Source organism: Manihot esculenta, chromosome 11 (assembly GCF_001659605.2).
Source record: "Manihot esculenta cultivar AM560-2 chromosome 11, M.esculenta_v8, whole genome shotgun sequence".
In the NCBI taxonomy this organism is placed as follows: domain Eukaryota; kingdom Viridiplantae; phylum Streptophyta; class Magnoliopsida; order Malpighiales; family Euphorbiaceae; genus Manihot; species Manihot esculenta.
This window is the reverse complement of record NC_035171.2, coordinates 7,074,884-7,102,315: the sequence shown is the minus strand read 5'-3', so window position 1 is coordinate 7,102,315 and position 27,432 is coordinate 7,074,884. Positions and strand designations below refer to the sequence as shown.

Sequence of the window (27,432 nt, the reverse complement as noted above, 5' to 3'; positions counted from 1 at the left end):
TTCCAAGAGCAATTCATGACCTTTTTTTTTTTTTTTAAACCTTTTTCATTGTCATGGCAGAGCATATAAAAACTATATCCAAGACCTAGTTCAGCAAAAACCCCAACATTTTTCACGCACAAGTTAATCACGTAATGATCCCAAACAACTGAGAAAAAAAAAGAGTTACACGCCTACTGATTATTAAACATTCCAAGTTACGCCTTGGCCTTTCCAGCTTGGAGAGATTGGATCCTTTGTTGTACCTTTAAAATCTGCAGGACAATAAAATTGGATATGGGTAATTGATATGCATATTATATCACATAAAATTAACCTGATCTGAAAACATAACCCTTTGTAATATATTCATCAGCCAAGTTTAAATGATGATGCAAAAGAAGCTTTATAAAGCATAATGATTGGCAAATGTGATCAACCAACACAAGGACATAAATATAATGTAAGTGATATTGCACACTTGTGCACCCCTTCATAATAAACCAGCACGCACTAAAGATGAAATCATGGACCTCAGTGACAGAAATTTTCATTTCTGAACCTCAAACCAAGAGGAAGAGAATTACAAAATTGGCTAAAACCAGAAGCATGCAGTGCTATAGCATAAACAAACCAGCAAATCGATGGAGAAAAGCTACTGGTATTACTTTCAACTTACTGACCCAAATCTCAGCTACTTTTGCACTTTTATATTTAAACCCCACTTGTTCATCCACAGCTGGACTTGCGTACGTGAATATCTAATATTAAGGACGGGAATACCATCGCATCGACATGGATATTTTACAATAAAGAGAAAAGTCAAAGTAACAGAGGATAACACTAGGAGAAGCATCAGAAAAGACACTTAACTGCAAGACCTTAGAAAAGCAGATACTAGATTGTTGAGATTGAGCAGGTCTGAAACTAATATAGGGAAATTTTTATCGCAACAAGGAAAACTAATAATAATGTAGCATTTTAAAGACAACATACTGATTCAATTCACATGAACTAATTGAAGCTATATGAGATTAAGGCCTTGTTTGGCACTGAGTTTCAAGGATAAAAGGGTGTTTTTCAAGTATGGAAAGAAACAACATTTTAGATGATGATGAAAAGAAGTTCAAAATTAAAAATATTTAGTTCATTTGTTTTCTTATAGCTAAAACATATCCAATAAGGGAGAGCATTTGATTAGTTCCGAAACGAACTTGAAAAACCGAAAAACCCGATTGGATAGAGAATACAAAACTGAAACCAAGCCGAAATATGCAAAGAACCAAATCAAATCAGTTCAGTTCGGAACCATCAGTTTGCAAAATTTCAAACAGCATCTTTTTTGCTCCAAAACGTCCTCTCCTCATCTCCTTTGATTCTTTCCCCAAACCAGTAGCAGTAACATAAAATGGAACTCAACTTTCATCAAATAAAGATCAAATTAACAAAACCCAATTTCATCAAACATACAAGAAAACTTCTATACAAAACCAAATACCAATATTCTTCAAACAACATTCAGACAAAATTTTTTAAACAAAAAAATCAAACAAAATAAATTAAACAAACCCCACTTTCTTCAAACAAATCAAACTAGCAAACAAACAACCATCAAAGAAGATCTGTATACATCAAGTAGTATGAGTACCCATCTGACTAGGGACTAGTCCTTGATTCCAAACTTTGATTGCATGTCTTCACAAGAGTCCATAACAACGTTGATAATCATCGAAACACATTAAAGTTGGCGAGGCACATTGAAGCCAACAAAGACTCGAAGCACAACTCCATGATGATTGGAGAATGAGAATTGATGGAGAGCAATAGTGGAGTGATGAGTAAGGGACACAAGGACAGAGATAATTGAATGGAGAATCAAAGATAGAAACAAAGTAAGCTTAGGTATTCTCTAATCTCAAGTGGATCAATGTGTGGGAGATATAGGAAAGGGTGGAGAAAGAAAGGGGCAATGGGTTTGAGGAGGGAAGCTGACAGGATAGAGAAGAGTGGGGAAGTTGAAACAGCTCGATGGGTTTGAGGATTGCTGATCTGTGGACTGTGGGCAAGGAAAATATGGCAACAAGGTATATACGCGTGTAGCAAAAAGATAGTGTTTTAAGGTTGAGTTTTTTCACTGAATTTAACCAAACCGAACCAACTAACCAAAAATTATAAAAATTACTAACCAAACCAGTCAGTTTGGTTCAGTTTTCCCGTTTAAACCGAGAACTGCGCATTCTTTAATCAATTTTTAATACTCTAATTAATATATTAAGAAAAGTTTCTCTTTACAGCTCTAAAAGCAATGCCAGACAAAGCCTAAACGATGTTTGGCAGCTGGTAGTTCACCTTTTGAAAGGGCAAGTTAGAGATTTAGCAATATTTTTAAAACAAACTAATTTATAGTTTATACTAGTAAAGTAGGCAATATTAACAAACTCAAACACCACATCGCTTCCTTGTAGACTTGTCAAAGCTAATACTACAGGTAATTGGAGCATCAACCTCCATATTCTGCCAAAATATAAACCATCCAAGAGGCAAAAGTCAAAGATGATTTGCACAAATCTTTTTCACATCAACCATAAAGCAGCTTATCCTAGATATACGCCAGTTCAGCAGCTCAACGCCCTTAGGTTCAGTAGGGAGAATAACTTGCCAAAGTACTACTAGCAACCTAAAAGAGCAACAGCCAAATGAACCAAACCACAACCAGCAACCTATGCACGAGTATGCCAATAATAACACATCAATTCTAACTCAAACAAGTTTGTGTACTTTTCAGTACAGTATACATTGAAGAAGTGTAGGGGGGACAAAACTCATGCAAAAGTACAAGAGTCGCAAAGCAACTTGATGCGGTATTGGTGAGAGTAAAGAAGGCTCCAGGCCCTAGTCATGATCATAGAGCAGAGAGGTTCAAAGTAAATAATGTGTGTTTAGATTGGTATATAGTTGATACAAGAAATGCATGCTCACAATGAGTGTTGACAATGCCATGAAAAAGGTGGAAGTATGATACACCATTTCGATACTTCTAGCCTATCTATTTCTAAATACCTTGGCTAAATAAAACAAAAAGATAATAAATCTTAAACAGTAGGACAAAGTGCACTTTCAAGTTTGGGCCAGTGCTTGCTATATAGACAGCCATGTGTTTTGCTCCATTAGCAAGAAGGGGAGAAAACCTTAAACAGGTCACCTAACTAGTTATCAAAGCATTTCTATGTCAGCCCAAATTAAATGGTGTTAAGGGATTTATCCCCTTCTTGCATACGGGGTACTTGTCAAGGAACAATCCACATTCCCAAACTTAAAAATATGCAAAACCACAATGTACCTATTTGTGCTTTGCCCTAAAAAAAGTACTTCCACTCCCTAAATTTCTTTCCAATAAAGAAGTACAGCCTAATGTGAATATAATAAATTGACAGATACAAAAAGGTGAAGCAATAAATTCCATTCAATTACCACCAACACAAAATAAATTTAAGATCTACGTTGTCATAGTTGATCAAAATGCAAATAGTAGGCCAGGAAAACAACATACACACATCATTCAAGCACAACTAAAAACAGGTGAAAAAATAAAGAAATTACCACCAACACAAAATAATATTTAAGATCTATATATCATTGTTGATCAGAATCCAAAGAGTAGGCCAGAAAAACAACAGAGACATCATTCCAGCACAACTAAAAACAGGTGAAAAATAAAGGAAACAAACCGCATCTTTCTTGCTATTTTGCTTCTCTTCCAAGTCCTGAAGAGTTGCATCAAGTCTCTTCCTGCGATACAGAAAAACGTTTATATGCCAAAAGGATATTCAGCAGCAACACGAGAATAACTGTAACAATATATACATACATATATATATGAATAACGATGCCAGGAGAAGAGGAAAATGAACGACAGTTAGCAGCACAAGTGCCTAAACTTATAGACCAGAAAATTAGAAATGAAAATTGTCATTAGATCTGCATCCATTTAGTTTGTTTGCATATATTGCAACAACAGATCTTTATCTGAGATGGATTTTTCAATGACATTACCCTGCCCTTTCTCCCCATCCACCAAAAAAGGCAAACAGATGAATCATGCACCGTGTGTATATGTATATTTATATATATTTATATAAATGAAAGTAAAAGCTGAATTCAAAATGGAAGGAAAAACTGCAGTTTCCATCAATGACCATTAACCCTAGAAACTACCAACCCCCATAAATGGCACACAAAACTAGCAGAAAGTACAATCAGTGAAGAACTTTATGCTGCAAATTGTCAACTGAAAGGGACGGTTGATCACGGCATCAAAAATTTTCATAATCCATAGCTAACTTAAAAGCAACCACAGAAATAAGCCAAGTGACAAAAACGTACAGTTCAGCAGAGATATAATCAATTCTCTTGCGGACATTGGCATTGGCCTCTGCCAAGTCCTGCTTCACAAGAACAGGACCAATCAACTTGTAAACATTGGCATCTTCATCAAGTAAATCCAACTCCTGCAACAATAACAATTTTTTTTTTTAAAAAAAAAAAAGTCAGACACCACCCATTAGTCAAAAGAAGCCAACCGATAATTGTAATATTAATCAAAATCCCTTACCTTGAGTACGAGCTCGTTTTCACCGAGTTGGACAGTATACTTTTTCCTAACCTGGTGATTCTTTGCAATATCTGTTGTTAATTTAACCCAATGTTAGGGTTCTAGTCTGAAAAGTTAAATATATGGTAAAGAAGGATCTGGAAAGCTTACCCTTTTGGAGTTTGCTAAGATCATTGGCTTTGTTCTCAAGATCGCGCTGCAGTTCTCGAATAGCAGTTGAAGATGCCATTGCTTTAGATGTTAGTTCCTCTTCCTGCCGCTGCTGCAAACTCCTTGACCTTTGCTTTCTACCTTTTTATACACATTATTTTTAAATTATCATTTTTGTAAAAATAACCACAATTATTAATAAAATAACAAAAAATAATTTATGGAATTTAATCGATTATAATTCTTTGTGATGACCGCTGGATTTCTCCATCCCGCTCGGAGGCCCACATGACCCCAGTACAAACAGGTCCAGCCCGTTCGAACCTTGATACAGGGTCCATATGGATTTCTCAACCAGGCCGACCCAGTCCCCATTGCCTCTCAGGCCGGCCCAGCCCTCACTGCTTCTCAGGCTGATCCTCCTTGGACTCAGTATTATTCCTATTTCCCGGCCCAGCCCGGAGTCGGGAAGAAGGCCCCACCTTCAGCCTTGTAGACCCATCCACACGCACGAAGGGAATCAGGGGCCGTTACGCATGAGACAGGTACCGGATATCCTCGTACAATCGTATCAATATGGCAGAGACAGGTGGTCCAATGATAGCCGGGCCGTTGAACGTCACTGGCATAGGAGGAAAAGAGATAAAAGGAGAATGATCCTCCCCTAAGCTCTAAGTTTTTCCATTATTCCAAAAACCTCTGTAAAACCCTATTTCTCTAGATCTCAGATCATCAATTGGCGCCGTCTATGGGAACGAAGGAGATCTTTTCATCACCGGAGTTCCACTCTTAACAAAACCCACTGAGATCCACGATGGCTAATCACAATGAAAGCAACCTTAACATCCCAAATGACCTGAGCTCTGCCCAAGAGGGGCAACAATTCTCCTTTTCTAGCCCTACAACACTAAATAACCAAACACCTATTCCTCTCAATCCCTCGCCAAGCTTGGCAGGGAATGCTCCCACCGCTACCTTATCTAACCAGGACCTTCAAACCATGGCCCTCCAACTGCAGAACACCGCCCACTGGTTGGGGCAGATAATGCAACAAAGGGGCCTCAGTACCCCGATGAATACACTCCCAGTGGTAGAAGAACCCCAAACCAATGAGCCCCAACCTGCCCTTAACCGCCTTCAAACCAGCAGCCGCGGTACCGGAGAAAAGGGGAGAAGAGCCGGGGAAGAGGAAGAACCGGAGGCCCGAGTCCATGGAAGGAGGGTGAGGGAGATGATAGAGAATGATGAGGCTGACAACTATTCCGCCGGGACAACCAGGTGGACGAGAAATGAAGCAGAGGAGGAGAAATACCACCTGGAGAAGAAACCCAGGCTGGAAGATGAGAATGTAGACCAAAAGCTGCAGAAGTTGAGAGAGCAGCTCTTGGCCGAGCTAGGAAAGAAGGATCAGAGCCAAACCTTCCTGCCCACTTCTTCACCTTTCTCGAAGTGGGTGCAACAGGAGACTGTTCCTAAAAAGTTTATGATGCCATCAATGGCGGCTTATGAAGGAGCTAGAAACCCCCGAGAGCATGTCCTCAACTACAAGACTTTCATGGAGCTGCAGACTCTATCAGATGCCTTGACGTGCAAGGCGTTCCCAATGACGCTCTCGGGGCCAGCACGGGCGTGGTTCAACAGCCTTGAGGCCGGGAGTATCAGCAGTTTTGGAGATCTGGCCACTCGCTTCATCAGCCAGTTTATTGCCGGAGTGCCCGCAGATAGGAAGACGAGCTACCTGGAGACAATCAGGCAGAGAGGAGACGAATCACTCAGGGAGTACGTCGCTCGTTTCAGTACAGAGGCCCTGCAGATCTCCGAGCTCGATGAAGGAAGGGCTGTAGAAGCCATGCAGAAGGGGACGACCTCAGCAGAGTTCTTTGGCTCGTTGAGCAGGAAGCCTCCGACCTCACTGGCCGAGCTGATGAAACGGGCAGAAAAGTATATAAGACAGGACGATGCTTTGGAGACAAGCAGGTTCGCCAGGGGAGCGACAGATAAGGGGAAAGCATCGGAGGAGGGAAGGCCGGAGAGGCGCGAGAAAAAGCATGGCAAGAGACCTGAACTGTACAGACAACCCTAGGAGCGCAGGGACCAAAGACCTTCCCCTCGGGCCTCAGAACAAAGGTCACTCCCCCCGTGGGTCCCGGAAACACCAACTCCCCCTCAACGTTTCTAGAGCCGAAGTGCTCATGACCGTCCAGGACAAGGAGTTCTTCCAATGGCCTCGGCCCATGAAAGCAGAAGCAAACCAGAGAGATCCTGACAAGTATTGTCAGTACCATCGCGCACACAGCCACGACACCAACAACTGCTTCCAATTGATAACAGAAATAGAAAGGCTGATAAAGAGAGGGCACCTGAAAAACTTCGTGAAAAGACAGGAGGGACAGAGACCTCAGCCTAATCCGACAGTCCCAGTATAGAGGAGAACGGGAGCTGGACCAGTGAACGATGGATCCAGTGGGACCATCAACATGATTGTTGGGGGAACATCATTTGCAGATTTGGCATACCAAGGGTGCTCATCTCAGATAACGGCAGGCAATTTGACTGCAACACCTTCAGGACATTTGCGGCAAAGGCGAACTGGGCAGAAGAGCTCAACAGTATCCTGTGGGCACTCCGAACTACCCCCAGAACGTCCACTAAAGAAACGCCCTTTGCACTTGCTTACGGCACAGAGGCCGTAGTCCCAGTCGAGCTGCAAATCCCCACTCATCGAGTCCAATTTGTTAACGAGAACACTAACGACGACAAATTAAGGAACAACTTGGACGCTCTCGAAGAAATTAGGGAGGAAGCTCAAGTCCGAACTGCTGCTTATCAACAACGGGCAGCCCGTTACTACAACCAAAGGGTCAGGGAAAGAAGTCTAAAAGTAGGGGACCTAGCCCTAAAAAACTTGGAAGCTACGGGAAAAAGAGCGGCAGTGGGCAAGTTGGCACCGACCTGGGAGGGCCCATTCAGGATAGCAAAAGTGGTCAGACCAGGAGTATACCGAATTGAAGATATGCAAGGAAACCCTGAGCCCCACGCCTGGAATATCCAGCACCTAAAGAGGTACTTCCCCTGATATATTTGTAAAGAAAAGCATTGTACTCTGAAAAACATGAATGAATAAAACAACACCATTGTTTACACAACGAGATTATCTCTATTATTATTATGAATGATAATTGATCAAGCATAATTTAGCCACATTTTTATTATATTTATTACTGTTTATTTACACATTTTTCTATCTTAATTTGTGTTTTTATTATGTTTTTACAGAAAAGGAAGAAATTGGAAAGTTGGAGAAAAAGTGAAGAAAAAGCTGGAAAAGTGATTGGGTCAAAGTGATTTGCCCAAATCACTCGCAGAAACTGGCCAAATCACTCGCAGAGACAGAGACAGAAACTGGACTGAATCCCAGAGAGCGATTGGGGCAGATTGGGCAAGTAATTTGCCCAAATCACTCGCAGAAACTGCCCAAATCACCTTGACAGCAGAGGTGGGAAAACAGCAGGGAACCGAATTTCGAATTTTCAGAAGTCCAAATCCAACTAAATCACTACCAACACAATTCCAAGAGCCACGAAAGAGTTTCTCACCTAAGAAATTCCAGTTGCAATTAAATTCAACATCAAAAGAGAAATCACAAGCCAAATTAAAAAGGGATTTCAAAACCCTAGAAGGATGGAATTCTTCAGCTATAAAAGGGCAGCCTCCAAACCAGCAAAAGATATCTCATCTTCAGCAATTCCGCAGAAAAATACAGCAGTTTCTTCTTCTTTTCTTTCTTCTTCCTTTTGTGATTTTGTCCACCATGAGTGGTTAAATCCATTCTTTTCTAGTTGAAATTGGGGAAATTCAGATTTGTGATGAATTGGGAGATTTAAAACTCCATTATTAAACTCTTATTTGCTTTCAATATTTATGCAACTTGATCTTTCTATAATTATTGCTTTGCTTTTAGAATCAATTAAGGCCTGTTGCTTTTAATTGCTTGAGTAATATATTGTTTGAATAATTTAGGTCCGTAATTGCTTAGATTGTTTAAACACAAGTATAATCAGTTGCATAATCTAAACTTGACCACGCGGTTGGCAAGGTTAGAGTTGGATTTCTCTAAGTCTTAATGCAGTCAACAGTTATTCGATGCTACAATGCCCCAAGGACGTTCCTTGGCAACTTGTTGATTAGTGTTTGATTAGCGAATGTTTCCTAATCAAACTAGAACTAAGGAGGAATTTAGATTGTGAGAAGCGTATTCCACGTCCTAAACTAACTTATTGAAATAGATAAGAGTATTGAAAAGATCAATGATCAATTCTAAACAAACTGAAATAGATCCATTCTTCAACTAGAATTCTTCTCCTATTAAAATTCTCATCTATTTAAATTATCGCTTTCTCTTGCTATTTAGTTTTAATCATCAAAACAAAACCCCCCTCTTTTAATTTCTTGTTATTTACTTGTCCAAGTCATTAGTAGGAAAATCCGTAGTGTCAAATCCCTATGGTTCGACCCTATTGCCACTATCTACAAGTTAATTGTTGATTGCTTAATAGGTTTATTTTTGACGGCTTCGACAACCGCTTATCAAAAATTGGCGCCGTTGCCGGGGATTTGATCTAACTAACGTATTTTCCTTTTATGACCAGGGCTGATCGTAAAGAAGCTATTCTTTACGATCCAGAAATTGAACGCACTGCCAAGACCTTACAAGCATGGCTACGGTAAGTATGTCTTTTCTCTCTTCTCAAATTTCTAAACTAACCTCTATGGTGAGAAATTATGGTATAGGTCAAGCCCAACAACTTCAACAAGCACATGCATTTGAAGGATTCTATGGACAGCCAAGACATAATCCCTTCCTTGACACATACAATACAGGTTGGGGAGACAATCTGAGCTATGGCTATACAAGGATAGCCCACTACCATGACTACCAAAGAGATCTGCAATACAATCCATGTTGGGGGGACAATCCGAATTATGGCTATGCAAGGGCTGACTACTACCAAAACTATCAAGCCCAAGCAACACCTCAAAACTCCAATATGGAACTTGAAGAGATGGTGAGGAAATTGGAAATTTCTGGGAAAATTCTCCAACAGCAAGTGGATCAAGCGGTCAACTCAGTGGATGCATACATATTAAGAAGAGAGGAAGAGCTTCAAGATCTATGGGACGATGACGAAGGTTCTCAAGAAACAGACCGAGCTGTTGAGTTAGCTGCACAAATCACCACTACACTTGAATCTGAACCAGCTACTGCCCAAACAACACTTGTTGAAGCCTGTCCAACCTACTGCAAATAGAGACAGCAGTTGCTGTCCACCTGCTGAAAATTCCACAATTACATCAGCAATTGCTGAACCTGCTGTCCAAAAATCAGCAAGTGCTGAATCTGCCACCATTACATCCCTTGTTGCTGTCCAAACACCAGCAACCTCAGAAATTGACACCACTGAACCAGAAGTTGTTGCACTCGCTGAACCAGCAACATACGCCACTCAAATAGCTCCTGAACAGCCAGCAAAGAAGCAACAAGTGGGACAAATGGCTTCATCCTTGAGTAAGCTTGAATCACAAGGAAAGCTACCTTCCCAAACTGAGATAAATCCAAGGCAAAATGCTAGTGCCATCACATTGAGGAGTGGAAAAGAGCTACAAGACAGCAAGGTTGAAAAATTGCAAAAACAGGCCATGGAAGAAATTCTACCAGAAAGTGATCAGGGCAGTCGATTTGCCCAAATCACTGACCCAATCGCTAAGCAGACTGAGCTGCCCAGCAGTGATCTGCCCAAATCACCAGAGAAGGCAGAAAGTGATTTGCCCAAATCAACAGATCAGGCAGAATCCAGTCAAAGGCAGAAACAACAACCAGCAGAAAAATTCAAGGTACCTTACCCTTTTCCCAAAAGATTTGCAAGATCTCAAAAAGAAAAAGAGGAAAAAGAAATACTTGAGACACTTCGCAAGGTAGAAATCAACATACCTCTACTTGATGCTATCAAACAAATACCAAGGTATGCTAAATTTCTCAAAGAGCTATGCACCAATAGGAGGAAACTTGCTGAACATGAAAAGGTAAGTGTGGGGGAGTGTGTCTCAGCTGTCATTCAAAGGAAACTTCCCACCAAATGCAAGGATAGAGGAATGTTCACGGTTTCATGCAAAATAGGCAATGTGGGAATAAAGAAGGCCATGTGTGACCTTGGGGCTTCAATCAATGTCATGCCCTTTTCCATTTTTAACTTGTTTAATGCAGGTACACTCAAGGGCACCAGCATTGTGATCCAATTGGCTGACCGATCCGTCGTCCATCCCAAGGGAGTGCTAGAAGATGTGTTGGTACAAGTTGACCAACTAGTCTTCCCAGCAGATTTTTATGTGATTGACATGGAGGAGGATAAGGGCAAAATCACCTCTGACATCCTACTTGGGAGACCATTCTTGAGCACAGCCAGAACAAAAATTGATGTGCATGATGGCACACTAACCATGGAGTTTGAAGGGGAAATTATCAAATTTAATGTTTATGATGCCATGAAATTTCCCAATGATGTTTCTCATGTTTATGGCCTTGATGTTATTGATGATTTAAGTCAAGAAATTTTTTATTATGATCAAGAAAACTTACTTTATGAAGGTCTTTGCAGGAGGGAAGAAGTGGACAGCAACACTGATACAGGCCAGATGGAGTACTGTTCACAGCTGGTGGCGGGTGATTTGCCTAAATCACCAAACGATCTGCCCAAATCACTGGGGCAGACAGGCACAACAGAGAGTGATTTGCCCAAATCACCAGTTAATCTGCCCAAATCACAGCCCAAATCAGACAGCAAACAGCAGAAATCAGAACAGGCAACAGATACACCAGATCTGAAACCCTTGCCCAGCCATCTCAAATATGCCTTTTTAGGGGCTGAAAATACACTTCCAGTAATTATTTCTAACCAGCTCAGCCAAGAAGAAGAGGAAAAGCTCCTTGATGTGTTAAGGAAGCACAAGAAAGCAATTGGGTGGACCTTGGAGGACATAAAAGGCACCTTAAGACCATTCGGTGGAGGCTCAAGACAAGATGCAGCACATGGAAAGCATGTTGCAGCTGCTGGTTCAACACTTTCTGCCCACAGACCATGACAGCCAGTGATTTGGCCGGGTGATTTGCCCAAATCACCTGCTCAAATCACCCACATCCCAGGCAGTCCCTTTCCTTCTCCTTATTATTTTTTTCATATTTATGTTAAACATTGAGGACAATGTTTGGAATAGGTGTGAGGGTATTTACTGTTAGGTTTAGGTTATATTTTTTCCGTTTACATTATCTTTTTGCTTTCTTTTTGTTTCTTTTTGCATCTTTTTGCCCCATAAACACACACCAAAATTTTTTCACACATTTTTTCACTTTTTGCACACACACACACAGAATTTTGACTTAGCTTTTACTCTACTCAGCATAGATAACAAGGTTAAAAGAGCTTCCTATCTCATGACCCCATTGATTTTCCACCCCTTTAAGCCTAAATTGAATCAATTATAGTGTGCTACCTTCACTTTGGAAGTTCTTTTCTTGAATTGAATCTCTAAATTTGCATTGGTCAAGGGAAATAAAAATATAAATACATGCAAATAAAAAGTTAGTGTAACTCCCTATGAGGTGATTTGCCCAAACTGTCATGAAAAGAAAAGAAAAAGAAAAACCAGCACAAAGCACAAATCATAAAACCTGTTCCTATGGCCAAATAAGCTATGAACAGAGCTAGTAGCCACTTGAACAAGTGACTAACTGAGTAACCGGGGGTGGGTATCACCAATATGCACATTCGCGTAAAAAGGTTAGTGACTTTTTCAGGCAAGAATAAAAAAAGTGCTGCTGAATAAAATAAAATAAAATGCTCAAAGAAGGGCAAGTCACTCTTAGAGGTTGCATTGAGCTTATACAAAGAGAATAAGCATGAATGAATCAAAAACCTTTCCTTTGACCATGATAGGTAAGGGGAAACAAGGAAAAGAGAAGAACAACCTTGGTGCATGTATTCTATACTGTGATACTTCAATTTAGGAGTCTAGGGGGGCTGATTAAGTGGTACTTAGGCTCAAAAGAAAAAGGAGCTTGATTGACTAAGTTATTTGTTGCTTGAGAACAAGCAAAAAGTTAGGTGTGGAGGTAATTGATCAAGCATAATTTAGCCACATTTTTATTATATTTATTACTGTTTATTTACACATTTTTCTAGCTTAATTTGTGTTTTTGTTATGTTTTTACAGAAAAGGAAGAAATTGGAAAGTTGGAGAAAAAGTGAAGAAAAAGCTGGAAAAGTGATTGGGTTAAAGTGATTTGCCCAAATCACTCGCAGAAATTGGCCAAATCACTCGCAGGGACAGAGACAGAAACTGGACTGAATCCCAGAGAGCGATTGGGGCAGATTGGGCAAGTGATTTGCCCAAATCACTCGCAGAAACTGCCCAAATCACCTTGACAGCAGAAATTGACAGCAGAGGTGGGAAAACAGCAGGGAACCGAATTTCGAATTTTCAGAAGTCCAAATCCAACTAAATCACTACCAACACAATTCCAAGAGCCACGAAAAAGTTTCTCACCTAAGGAATTCCAGTTGCAATTAAATTCAACATCAAAAAAGGAATCACAAGCCAAATTAAAAAGGGATTTCAAAACCCTAGAATGATGGAATTCTTCAGCTATAAAAGGGCAGCCTCCAAACCAGCAAAAGATATCTCATCTTCAGCAATTCCGCAGAAAAATACAGCAGTTTCTTCTTCTTTTCTTTCTTCTTCCTTTTGTGATTTTGTCCACCATGAGTGGTTAAATCCATTCTTTTCTAGTTGAAATTGGGGAAATTCAGATTTGTGATGAATTGGGAGATTTAAAACTCCATTATTAAACTCTTATTTGCTTTCAATATTTATGCAACTTGATCTTTCTATAATTATTGCTTTGCTTTTAGAATCAATTAAGGCCTGTTGCTTTTAATTGCTTGAGTAATATATTGTTTGAATAATTTAGGTCCGTAATTGCTTAGATTGTTTAAACACAAGTATAATCAGTTGCATAATCTAAACTTGACCACGCGGTTGGCAATGTTAGAGTTGGATTTCTCTTAGTCTTAATGCAGTCAACAGTTGTTCGATGCTACAATGCCCCAAGGATGTTCCTTGGCAACTTGTTGATTAATGTTTGATTAGCGAATGTTTCCTAATCAAACTAGAACTAAGGAGGAATTTGGATTGTGAGAAGCGTATTCCACGTCCTAAACTAACTTATTGAAATAGATAAGAGTATTGAAAAGATCAATGATCAATTCTAAACAAACTGAAATAGATCCATTCTTCAACTAGAATTCTTCTCCTATTAAAATTCTCATCTATTTAAATTATCGCTTTCTCTTGCTATTTAGTTTTAATCATCAAAACAAAACCCCCCTCTTTTAATTTCTTGTTATTTACTTGTCCAAGTCATTAGTAGGAAAATCCGTAGTGTCAAATCCCTGTGATTCGACCCTATTGCCACTATCTACAAGTTAATTGTTGATTGTTTAATAGGTTTATTTTTGACGGCTTCGACAACCGCTTATCAATAATTCTCCATAGAAAAGAAAGAACAGAGCTCAGAAAGACCTCCTTAAGGCATAGAGACCTCCTGGAGGCAGTAGACCGGGATCCCCAAGATCTCCCAGATACAAGTCCAGGATCCCCAAGATCTCCTGACAATGAAGACCCTGAGACATAGAGACCTCAGAGGTAGAAGACCGGGATCCCCTAGAACTCCTGGGAAAACAAAACAAAAACGGCCGGTGAGGATCTTAAAAGACCTCCCGGAGCACGAAGACCGGGATCCCCTAGAACTCCCGGGAAAACAAAACAAAAACGGCCGGTGAGGATCTTAAAGACCTCCCCGAGCACGAAGACCAGGATCTCCTAGAACTCCCGGGAAAACAAAAGAAAAACGGCCGGTGAGGATCTTAAAGACCTCCCGCAGCACGAAGACTGGGATCCCCTAGAACTCCCGGGAAAAAAAAACAAAAACGGCCGGTGAGGATCTTAAAGACCTCCCGGAGCACGAAGACCGGAATCCCCTAGAACTCCCGGAAAAACAAAGAAGACCGGGATCCCCTAGAACTCCCGGGAAAACAATGAAGACCGGGATCCCCTAGAACTCCCGGGAAAACAAAGAAGACCGGGATCCCCTAGAACTCCCGGAAAAACAAAACAAAAACGGTCGGTGAAAGTCTTAAGGGCCTCTCGAAGCAAAAATTCCCAATATCATGTGTAGGGACAACTCATAAAAACACAGCTTCGATCTCACGCGAAAGATGAGTCCTAAGCTACCAATGAAAAACCAGATTCCGACCTCCCGAAGGAGCTCGGGAAACAATAGCCAAGAGCGCCACAGCCCCATGCCGACCTCAAAAAATGAGCTCGGTACTGGAAAATCCAATAGGAAGACCGAATTAAAGGCAAAGTGAATCCTAAGCAAAATGCGTACCAAAATACATAGAAACAGGGACAATCATAAGAGGCACCGACCTCGCGAATTGACCGCTAGCACTAAACTAGCTCAACTAGCCTAGAGAGAGGTCTAAACAGCAAAGAGCCCGGAAAATAATCAGGGGTACAAGAAGCATCACAGACTGTAGGCATAAAAGCCTAAGCAAGGGGCAAGGAACCGAGCTCCCAAACCAAGTCCGACCTCACAAACAAGCTCGGGGCACCAAAGCGAAAAAAGCGAAATTCCGAACTCCCGAGCTCGTGATACAAGAAGCGTTACAGACTGTAGGCATAAAAGCCTAAGCAAAGAGCAAAGAACCGAGCTCCTAGCTCGGATAGACTCGCAACATGAAACACTCAGATAGAATGAAGCTAAGTATAGAGGAAATAACAGAGAACCGAGCTCCCTCTATGAAAAGTCCTATAAATGCAGGAACACATAGGAGGATAAACGAAGGCAAAGGACTATGCTCACAGCTTGAGTCAGTTTGCCATGAACAAATATTTAGCAAGAATAACCCAAGAAGAAGGAAAACGACAAAGACCGAACTCCCCATCCCAGTGGAGCACGCAGATTAAGTTGCACCGCCTGACAAAGGATCACCTCGAGGAGGACCAGACATCCGAGCTCACAACCAGAAAGCAAAGTAAAATCGCCTAAAAAGAAGCCGTGCAAGTACAAATGAAGTATAGGGATTTACTCCCTCACTATTCATGTAATAAATACTGAGAAAGTAAAGGGGTAATCCGAGGAAAATCTAATGGCACGAAGCAGATAAAACCTCAACTCCAATCCCTGCCAAGACAGAACTAAAGGCAGAAAGACGAGCCCTGCTCATCATCGCGACAGGTACATGATTTGACTTACTATTACTCAGCAAAGGCTGTGCGCCCGAGCTCACATTAATAAAGTAACGAGGATAAAAACTTGTAAATTGAAAGCCTTGATCACTGTTAAAAACAGAGTTCACGAGTGCAGCTAGCCCAGCTCGGAAAGAGCTTACGGACAAAAATGCCTTGGTGAAACAAATAAATTTATAGGTCAAAAGTTCACAGCGGATTCCTTAGGAAAATTCCAAAACACATAGTTTAAGTGATTCATTCTTGATAAACAGAGATAAGTTCAAGTATGAAGGAAAAACAAGAAGCAGTCCAAATAAGTGAAAGTAAAATTTCATTAAAAGAAAAAGTATGTTACAGCCTATTCTAAATCACCTACTCCGATGAAGGCAAAATTGTCCTTAAAGGACTTACATGTTTAGGCATATTATCATCCACATTTACATCATTATCATTCACACTATTTACATTACTATCTACGGGAGGACTGTCATCTTCTTGCCCAGAGCCCCTCGTACCAACAAAAGGTACGATATCCTGCCCTCGAGGCCCAGCGTCTTCATCCCCTTGCTTGAGTTCTGCCTCAGAGGACCCAGCTACAGTGCGAGAGGTTCCTTTGGGTAAAGACAGATCATCCTCACCATATAACACGTCCTCACCATCGGAGTCCACCTCAGCAGCTCGGAGCTTTGCTAGAGGGGTAGAAAGAGCAAGTCTGGAATCTCTCAAACCCCTATTGAAACCGGACACGTACATGCGAAAGCTTTTGTGCCAAATAGCGGTCTTCATCTCATCAGAGGCTTTATACTCCGCAAGTCGTGACTGGCAGGCCTCAGCTATATTTGCTTTCAGTTCGGGAGAATCCTTGTAAGTTTGAAGATGAGCTTCACATGCTTGTTCAATCTTCTCCTTTAGCTCAGCTGATTCCTTATACTCCATCAAACGCCTCTCGCACTCCAGCTGGATCCTGTCCTCAACATGTTTGGCCTCCTCGAACAGGGCTGAGCATTTATGCTCCAAAGTCCTGACTTCTTGACTAAGCTTTTGATTATGAAGTTTGGACTCCTCCGCCGAGGAAGCCAGGTCTCTGATACTCTCAGAACTTCTGCTCAGCTCCTGCTCGAGAACCTCCACCCGAGCTAGGGCTCCTTCCTTTTGAACCTTCACCTTATCAAGGTGAGCTTGAGCTCCTTCAAAATCAGCCTTCAGGGCCTCATATTGATGCTGGACCTCATCCTTCTGACTCACAGCCTCGTCCTTTTCACGAAGGGTCTCCACCATGGAGGACAGCTGCTTCAAAACTTCTTCACATCGGACCTCCGCTGCAGCCGCCCTCTCATCAGACTCCTTGAGAACCCTGCAAGTATGAGACAACTCTGCTTCCAGGGACTTGGTGTGCTCCAGTGCCTCAGCCGCCCTCCCGTCAGCTCTTTTGAGGGCCTCCAATGCAGAATGCAGCTCCACCTGGAGGGACTGGGTATGAACTCGAGTTGCTGCGAGGTTGCCCCTGGCATCACTAGTTGCGGATAAATTCTCCTCCAGACGCGCCTCCTCAATCCGGCGGTCCACAGATTCTCGGAGAGAGTGGTCGCGAGCATCCACCTCCATAAAGAGGCCCGTCACCTAATACAAAGGAAAAACTGTTAAAACAAAGAAACAAAGAAAACCAGAATGAAAACAAAGGAGGTAGCTTAGCTTACCATCAGAAGCATCTCCCTGATTGTGTCTCCGAGCTCCCCACGAGGTCGAGAACGGAACGCTGCTTGCTCCCTAGTAGAGCTAGCTAAGAGACCAGTGAGAGCAAGCAAGCATGGATCCGAAGCCTCCATGACACCACCAAACATCCGCTCCTTGACAATCTCAGCAACCACGCTCGCTGGAGACTGATGGGTGATATCCTCCGCGTTCAGAATGTCGTTGTCAGGAGCAGACAGCAGTGGTATCACAGGGACATCTTTCTTCTTTTCAGGAGGAGGGAGAGCTGGAGTTGATGCTTTAGAACCTTCTTTCTTCTCTCCAATAGGAGGGAGAGCTGGAGCTGATCCCTTGGAAGCCCTGGACTTCTTCCGAGCTGGAGTTGGGGCAGGCATTTCAAGGGAGGCAGGACGTTTGTCCCCTACCTTCTCTGTGACACCTTCGTCCTTGGCAGGGTCAGATCCCACCTCCTCAGGGGCAAGAGCGTCATTGGTGGGGGCCTCCGAGACATCCTCGTCCACGAGAATAACCTCCTCTCTTTTCCCTGGAGCTCCCTCTTCTGTAATGGGGACCTCGAGCCTCCCCCCGGGAACCTCCTCTTCAACAACAGCGGAGACCCCAGAAGAGCCCACAGTAGGAAGGACAAGGTCCGACCTCACCGATCCAACACCCTCAGCCACTTCAGAGATAATCCTGGGACCCTCTTCCGTCCCCTCGTTAGAAGTACCTTGAGGCCGAGGGGCTTGTATAGACTGATGAGCCGAGCTCGACCTCCCGTGGCTGGAAGGCCGGGACGACCTGCTGCGTCGAGAGCTGGGCTTAGAAGCCCGAGAAGAGACCGGAGGAGGAGGAGGAGGTCGAATAGCCGACCTGGAGGAGATAGTTTCTGCCACTTTTTGAGTAGCCTCTCCCACGGATCGCCCCGCCAGCAGGACGTCCAAAGTCGCGTCCACACTCTCTCGGGACAATATGAGGTTCTTAGGAGGCTTGATTTGGTCCATCTTGGAGTCAGAAGCTGCAAAAAATACAAAATCAAAACAGGTTAGCAAGTAAAAATCACAAAGACAAAGCAAAGCGGCTGGACAAGGTACAATACCCGCATCCTGGATATCCCTAAGATTACAGGCAAACATACACTTCTCGACGTCGTACTTCTTGTCAACAGAAGTCAATCTAAGGTACCCAACCTGTTCGGTAAGGCTCAGCTAGGGCAGGTCGTTGCAACCCAGAGAGACCTCCTCCCAGTCGAGCTCCACCCCCCACGACGAACCGGAGTCTTTTTTCAGCTCCGCGACTACAAAACCCTCTACCCAACCCTTTATGGAATCCTTATAGCCCGTGAGGATGGATAAACCCTCACGGGGGGAAAGTAATAAAAATTGTTACTTGCTCTTACTAGACGAAAAAAGGTCACGAATAGATGAACCGTGGGCGTAAATCCCCAGCTCAAGCAAATGGATTCAAAGCAACACATGAACAAAATAGAATTTGGGGATAGCATTCGGGGAGTTATCCTGAAATATTGGAAAACCTCGGTAAAGAAAAAGGTAAACGGAAAAGTTAGACCAAAGTCCCGTTGTTTAACAAAAAAGACTATGCTGCGATCCTTCTGGGGATCTACCAAACCGGGAGGAGGAGGATCTGGAAGAACAATCCTCTCGTTCCGGAGAGGAGCTCGAATACGGTACAGGGGAGTGTCCAAATACCTCCGAGAAAAGAAGTTAGTTATGGTAGAGGGAGTGATACTGGACTTGGTGTTAAGAACTTCAGGAAGCTTAGAAATTTCCATGGAGATAGAAGAGGCGTACCTGAAAAGCAGGTAGAGCAGAGGAGCAGAGGAAATCGAAGAAGAGCAGAGAACAGGAGAAGGCAAGCGTTCCGAGAAGACAGAGAAAATTCAAAAGGCAAAGCAGTGATGAGACGAAAAGTGGCTCTGAACAGTTTTGTCCTGGGGCGGCGCGGTCATTATTACACTCGAAGTTTACCCCCTCATCAGTCGGGCAATAACTGACGAGAAGGTAAAGAGGCAATTGATGACCGTTGGATTTCTTCACCCCGGTCAGGGGCCAAGCCCTCGATCACGGCCCATCGCTCGGAGGCCCACATGACCCAGTACAAACAGGTCCAGCCCATTCGAACCTTGATACAGGGTCCACATGGATTTCTCAACCAGGCCGACCCAGTCCCCATTGCCTCTTAGGCCGGCCCAGCCCTCACTGCTTCTCAGACTGATCCTCCTTGGGCTCAGTATTATTTCTATTTCCCGGTCCAATCCGGAGTCGGGAAGAAGGCCCCACCTTCAGCCTTGTAGACCCATCCACACACGCACGAAGGGAATCAGGGGCCGTTACGCATGAGACATGTACCGGATATCCTCGTACAATCGTATCAATATGGCAGAGATAGGTGGTCCAATGATAGCCGGGCCGTTGAACGTCACTGGCATAGGAGGGAAAGAGATAAAAGGAGAATGATCCTCCCCTAAGCTCTAAGTTTTTCCATTATTCCAAAAATCTCTGTAAAACCTTATTTCTCTGGATCTCAGATCATCACTTTGAGTGAATAATCTATTGTAAAATTAAAATATATCATGCGATCCCACCATTGGGATCAGGCAGCAGGACAGAGAGAAGGGGGACGACTATATAAATTGTAATGTGTTTTTAAGGTTTGAGAGGAGGGGTTAGGGTTTTATTTATTTTTATTTTATTTAAATGATTTTTTATAGTTTAAAATATTAAAAATATTTTATGCAAGAGATGTATTTATTTATTTTACGCAAAATATAAGAAATGTGGTTATAAAAGTAGATGCTAAAAGCGTTAGATATACCTTTAATTTTAAAAGGATGACTGGTCTGTTTTGGGCAGTTCAGGAATATAAACAGGATAGGGTACCTGCTAAATTGAGAGTACTCAAACCCGAACCTGATTATATGTAAAATTCCCAACCCGTCCCAAATCCATTTAGCATTTTAATTTTACTACTCATACCCATTCCAAATCCGTTTAACAATACCCGCATAATACCTGAACCCGATTTTGTTTACTTGACAAAAAATTTAAGGATTTCAATATTCTAACCCAAATAACAAACCCGAATTAGCATGCATAAAATTATATCAAAGAAATTTAAATATAGTTAAACAAAATAAATATATTACAAATTCATCATAACACAAACATGAATCAATTCTCTATCCAACACAAAATATTGAACAAATAAAAAGTTTCAAAAAGTTCATTAAACTACATTGATTGAACATGAAATATAAATTTTCAATTGGCCACAAGAACAAATAACATATAGTAACTTAATCAACAAATAAATTTATTTAAGTCAATACATAACCACAAACTAAAATAACCACACCAATTCACCTAATTAATTCTAAACCATGCTAAAATTATAATTCAACCAGCACTAAAAGAAAAGAATAAAAGCCTTATCAAAGAACTAATAAATATGAACCAAAGCACGTGGAAGGACATAAAAAATTTTCAATATGAGCATTCTGCAATCTGCATTCAGCCGTAAGAATCTAAGTAAATATTATTTACTAAATAACCTAAAAGCATGCCCTTAAAAGTTGATAATGGACGATCCATAAATTCACCTCATAGAATTTCTATTGCCCTCTGCGATAAATTAGTAAATACCAGGGTCATGAAATACAACTATCAGTTAAAAACCCCCTCGACCCACATCAGTTCATAACATGAATAGGTTGCAAAAATATTTGCAGATAGCACTCTTAATTTTCCGTCGCATTTGACCAATTTTTGGAGCAACAGGGTGGAAATCTATCATTGTTTCAAAGTTCTATTCTTTGAGAAGTTCTACAAGAAATATGAAGGATACCTGTCTGAGATTTCATATGCCATCTTGGAACAGTAGTTGGTTGCAGCATAGTAAATAATGATGGAGTTCTATAAGTTTTGGAAATTCTATTAGCAGCATTTCCTATCTTGGTTATTGGTAAAACAGATGAAATCATTGATCCATCCATGGAAGGGATGCCTCCATCCATGAATAAGGCATCAGATACAAAATTTGATGATTCAGATGAATATTCTGGTGCTTCTAATGAGGTAATAGAGACAGAACAAGATGGGACTGAAGTCCAGTCACCAAAATTTATCGTAGAAGGTAATAGAAATTCTATGATAAATGGCAAATTTACAATGAAAATATGTCATACAACATAACAACGTTTGAGAAATTCTAAAGATCTTTAATAGCAACAAAGCAAACAATAACTAAATAATTTGATTAATAGTCCATAAATTCTAAAGATCTTTTATAGCAACTAAAAAATCTTTAACAACATGCACTTAAAAAATCTTGATTATCAAAACCTTATTACAAAACTGAAAAGAGTTCCAATCAAATCTTGATTATAAAAAATCAACCGATGATTACTAGAAAAACCGATTCAACAAAAGAAAGAAATGCCGACTGTGGAGAGAGGGAAAGGAGTTGTCGCAGACTGGGGAGGGGAGAGAAAAGCAGATGTCGCTGACCAGGGAAAAGGAAGAGTTGTTGTTGACTGGGGAGAGGAAAGGACATGTCACTGACACCGAATGGGGAGGGGGAAGGGTTGTCTTTGACTGGGCTGCCGGCAGTTTCAGCACTCAGCAGTGAAGTGGGGGAGAGAGGTGTCAACTGGGAAGTGGGAAGGGAATCAAAGATGGACCACAGTTGTATCTATAAAATTGAAAAAAGGAATTAAGGTTGGTTTGGGTGGTTTTGCTAGTATAACCGGTTTGAGTAACGGTTACCCGATCCACTAAACCCGTACCCTACCCGACCTCGAACCCAAACCCAAAACAGGTAAAATTTTTTAAATCCGAATATGTCCAAATCCATTTTGAAAAAATTCAAATATGTTCTAATAGGTTCGGGCGGATTGAATACCCGTAAAAACCCTGTTTGACATCCCTAAGCTCATTGAGGGTTGAGGGTTGTAAGGCTATTTTTCTCATGGGTATAATTGAAGCTGATCTTGAATTCAAAACAAGCTAATATAATTATTTATCAATTAGATGGGCAGTTATAGTATATTCTAGTCTTAAGATTTAATCTGAGCCGTCAAACGCTGTTTATAGTGTTGTATGGTATTGTTCCAAATTCTACCACTTAACTTTTTGGGCCTTTTAAGTTTTTGAATGAGTTTAAACTTTTTAAATTAAATCTGGTTCCTTTATAATAGTTTGAATTTAAAAAATTAAATCAATATTATTTGAATTATTTATAATAAACTATCTACGTTTTTAATATTTAAATTAAATTAGTTTATGAATTTTTGTTATGTCATAAATAATAAGTATATTGAGATAAATAAATGATAATTTAATTTTTTTTTATCATGTAAGAGGTGAAAAATATTTTGGGTTTGAATTTTTTTATTTTTTAAAATTACCATTATAATAAGGAAAAAAAGTAGCTCATATTTATAATTAGGGATAATTACTATCATATCCCTCTAGTTTCACGTAACTAATTAAAATGTCCCCATATTTTTTCAATTACATTAAAAAGTCCCTCCAATTTACTTTCGTCAATAAAAATGGACATTCATCCATTTTATACTCTTATTGCCGTTAGTCTTTATAGAAAAGGCTAAAATGCCCTTAAAGGTAAAGGGACCAAAACTCTTAATGCTTCTAAATTAATAGACAGAATGTATTCACCAATTTTGCAAATTCTTTAATCCATAATTAAAATTAATGCAGGAAAAAGATAATCCATGGATCATTATAGAAAAAGTTGCAATTTCTATACAAATAATATAAGAATCACAATAATTCCAAAATAATAATGAATAAAAGAAATTGAGAAAAATTCAACAAAAACGAACTCATCCACATATAAAACCAGAAAAGCAGATCCATTTGAGTGTGCTTGATCTACTAGTATGACAGAAGAAATGAAAGACTCAAAGAAGACGTAACGCATTTATGAGGAAAGAATTAAGCTGTAGTATATTTAGCAATCAATATCTCAAATTACAAACAATGCATATCCATCTTCTTCCTTGTTGTAATCAACTCAGTTCGCAGTTCCTATGAGTAATGGCATGATCGACAACTATTAAGAAATCCAAAAAACAATCAAATGCCTATCTAGATCATACTCCAATAACTCACTCTTACAAATTGTCCTAATTTCTTAAGCTACATTTTACAACATGAATCAATAGTGGCCATTATAAAATCACACCAGTAAGAGTCTCAAGTGTGGGCAACATCGAGCACCCTATCATGCAATCTTGCTATACAAACCTCCTTACTAGCACCTTGTAGTGATAATAAGGCAAGTGGCTCTATCAATACAAACAATCAAGTCAAGTTACTGTAACTTTGGGTCCAATGTCCAATACTATCCCGTTTTCTCTACTCTCAAAATCCATTTGATCCAATCAACCACCTTGTGCAAAGATGGATTTACAGGCTTATCAAGATTCATAACACCACAATGGATGTACTCAGTGAGAAGAAGACGCTTCAATAAATGTCCATCACCGAGGACTAAGCTTTCATAAAGTCATTGGCGACATGAATCCTAAAATCGCAAGGCTAATGAATCCTAAAATTGGAACCACCACTCCATCCTCCACTTTTGCTATTGCTGCCTCCACCAAATCCCCAACTTATTCTGCTTTTCTGATTGTCTCCACCATATGAAAACTCAAATTTGAAAGATTTAAAGTGAGGAAGTTTATGGCTGATAGAATGGCTAAATTTGTAAAAGGAAGAGAAAATAAAGAGAGGGGTTATATGGGGGGTAATTTTGTAATAAAAACACAGATTGATATCCGTCTATTGACGGAAGTAAATTCGAGGAACTTTTTAATGTAATTGAAAAAATAGAGGGACATTTTAATTAGTTAGGTCAAATTAGAGGGGTACAATAATAATCATCACTTATAATTATTATATTAATTTTGCAAATTTATTATTTCACTTAGTAAGTTTTTACACAACAATATATTTAAAAAGGGAGAAAAAACAGAAAAAATGAAAACTATAAAACTAAAGGAAGTTAGGATTTTTTTCCCTCAAGTCTAGTTAACTTGACCTCCATTTTGCAGCAGCAATTTGGGTTGGCTTGTGTAAATTTTGCAGCAGCCAGTTAGGAAGTTATCACACACAAATTTCCATTTCCACCATAGTGAAGCCTACACATATTCACCACTCCAGTAAAATATTCTGCTAGGGATTTATACATAAATTGCAGATACCAAATTCAAGAGAAATAACTGCATAAATTGCAATTATGTTGCAGTACTCACCAGCTATATCATTAGATTTGATCATATATGGTTGGATTTCCTTTTTAGTACTCTCTCAGAACCAAACGGAAAAATAGAGTTGAAGGATTAGAGGCTACCCAGATAAATGGCTTTTGAGAATGGCCCCAGCCAGAGTCCCAAACTGAGTAGGGTCAGTAGAGGTGTAATCGATCCAAGCTGAGCTTTGTAAAGCTTTTATTAAAAAATTTTGGAAGCACTCAAACTCATGAAAAACTCCTTTAGTATAACCATGAGCCTAATTCTAATTCGAGCTCGAAAAGCTCTATCAAGATGCTTGTAAACAAAGCTCGAGCTCCAAAGGTCCTTAACAAAGCTCAGCTCAAAATTACAATGGAATAAACACCTCCATTGTAAAAGAAAACCAGAAATGACTCTATTTTCTGGAACTACAAGCTAAGTATGTCTACGCAACACTATGATGCCTATAAACTTGAATGTCATAATAAATTCATAATGCTTACCAATCAAAATTCTATCCAGAACTATTTTCTTCAGATTTAACGAAAAAATGCTTACAGTTGAACTGCTGAACTGCAGAGGAGCGAGGTGGGTGGCAAACGAGCAGTTGATGCAGAGGTGCGGGCGTGCGGCGGGCAGTCGGCGGCTCACAATCGCGTGATACAGAGGTGGGCTGTAAACGAGCGGTAGATGAAGAGTTGCGGCGTGCGGCGGCTCACGAGCACGAGATCCAGTGGTGGGGCGGCTCACAGGCGCGCGATGCGGCGGTGGTGCTGGTGCGACGTGCTGCTGCTCAGGCGGTCGACGGGTCCTCTGGTTAAAATACGATGTCGATGATGGCTGCTGCAGCGTGATTGGCTTGGGAGAAATATGAATTGGGCAAATTTCAGGGCAATTTGCTAGGTTATTACTAGTAACACACCAAACTACGCAGTTTTAATGAATGTATTTTTTATGATTATATAATTTAATTAATGAGTTATAAAAATATTTTTTCATATAATTAGTGGATTTTATTTAAATTAATAGAGTTCACGTAAATAATTAGATAAATATATTAATAATTATTATAAAAATAATTATATAAATATATTAATAATGACTAATTAAATATTTATAATAGTAATTAATTTAAAATTTTTTTATAATTATATTGTAATTTTAAAAATATTTAATTTTATCACTCAATTTATCATGTAATATTATTTAAATAATAATATTAAAAAATAATTATTATAATAATTTATATTAATTATTTATAATTTATAAGATTATAATTTTTAAGTATTTATAATAATTTATATTTTATAATTTTATAGTTATTTTTATTTTAATTATTTAGTAATATTAATTTTTAAAATGTTTACATCTAAATATTAATTTAATTTTATATTTTACATTATTTATTTATATTTTAATATTTTTTCCTATAAATATATACACTATTTGAATTTAAACTATAATTATAAATTTTTTTTTGAAATGGAATTATAAAATTTTTTGTAAATATAATACATATTGTTTATATAATTAATCATGCTAATATACTTCTATAATTATTTTCATATTTCATATTGTATATTTAATTATTAATAATTATATGAAAAAAATTTATAATTATCCTTTAATTTTAAAAAACATTTAATTTTCACAATTCAATTTATCAATAATACTATTTGAATAATGATATTAAAAAATATTTATTACAATAATTTATATTGATTATGTGTGATTTTTAAGAGTGTGATTTTCAAGTATTTATAGTATTTTATATTTTATAATTTTATAGTTATTTTTATTTTAATTATTTAATAATATTAATTTTTTAAAATAATTTATTAAATATTTACAAACAAATATTAATTTAATTTTATATTCTATATTACTTATTTATATTTTAATATTTCTTTTTATAAATATATATATACTATTTAAATTATAATTATAATTATAAAACTATTTATAAATATAATATACATCATTTATCTAATTAATTATTAATAATATATTTTTATAATTATTATCATTTTTTATATTATATATTTAGTTGTTAAAAATTAAAGTTCTCATTTCATTTTATTTACAATTTAATTTTAATTTTATAATAAAAAATTAAATTAATATTATGATTATATAATAAATAATTTTAATATATTAATAATAAATTTATTTTTTATATAAAATAATATATATTAAATATTAATATAAAATAATATATAAGTTTATTTATATATTTATTTAATTAATTTGTTAACGTTTTTAACCTTATTTAATAAATTTATTTACAAGCTTATTTAATGAATTAATTTACAGATTTATTTAGTAAAGCAAATCTATTTAACAAGTATATTCGATTCACGAGTATAAAAATAAGTTAACT

The 27,432-nt window shown here is 39.0% G+C and overlaps 1 protein-coding gene across 4 annotated transcripts; it reads right to left on the bottom strand.

Annotated features, from left to right (window-relative positions):
• LOC110625535 (prefoldin subunit 6) lies at positions 1–25,971 on the bottom strand. 4 transcript variants are annotated; one of them, XM_043962165.1, is made up of 6 exons: positions 25,611–25,962; positions 4,742–4,882; positions 4,592–4,662; positions 4,363–4,487; positions 3,708–3,768; positions 1–254 (listed from the first exon to the last, which is right to left on the bottom strand). In XM_043962165.1, the coding sequence occupies exons 2-6, from the start codon at positions 4,818–4,820 to the stop codon at positions 198–200; spliced, it is 393 nt and encodes a 130-aa protein (XP_043818100.1). In that variant the 5' UTR covers positions 4,821–4,882; positions 25,611–25,962; the 3' UTR covers positions 1–197. The 4 variants fall into 4 exon arrangements, with proteins under 4 accessions (XP_043818100.1, XP_043818101.1, XP_043818102.1 ...); XM_043962166.1 differs by having other exon boundaries at positions 4,742–4,878; XM_043962167.1 differs by lacking the exon at positions 25,611–25,962 and adding an exon at positions 11,376–11,519.
• Positions 25,972–27,432: the final 1,461 nt, after the last annotated feature.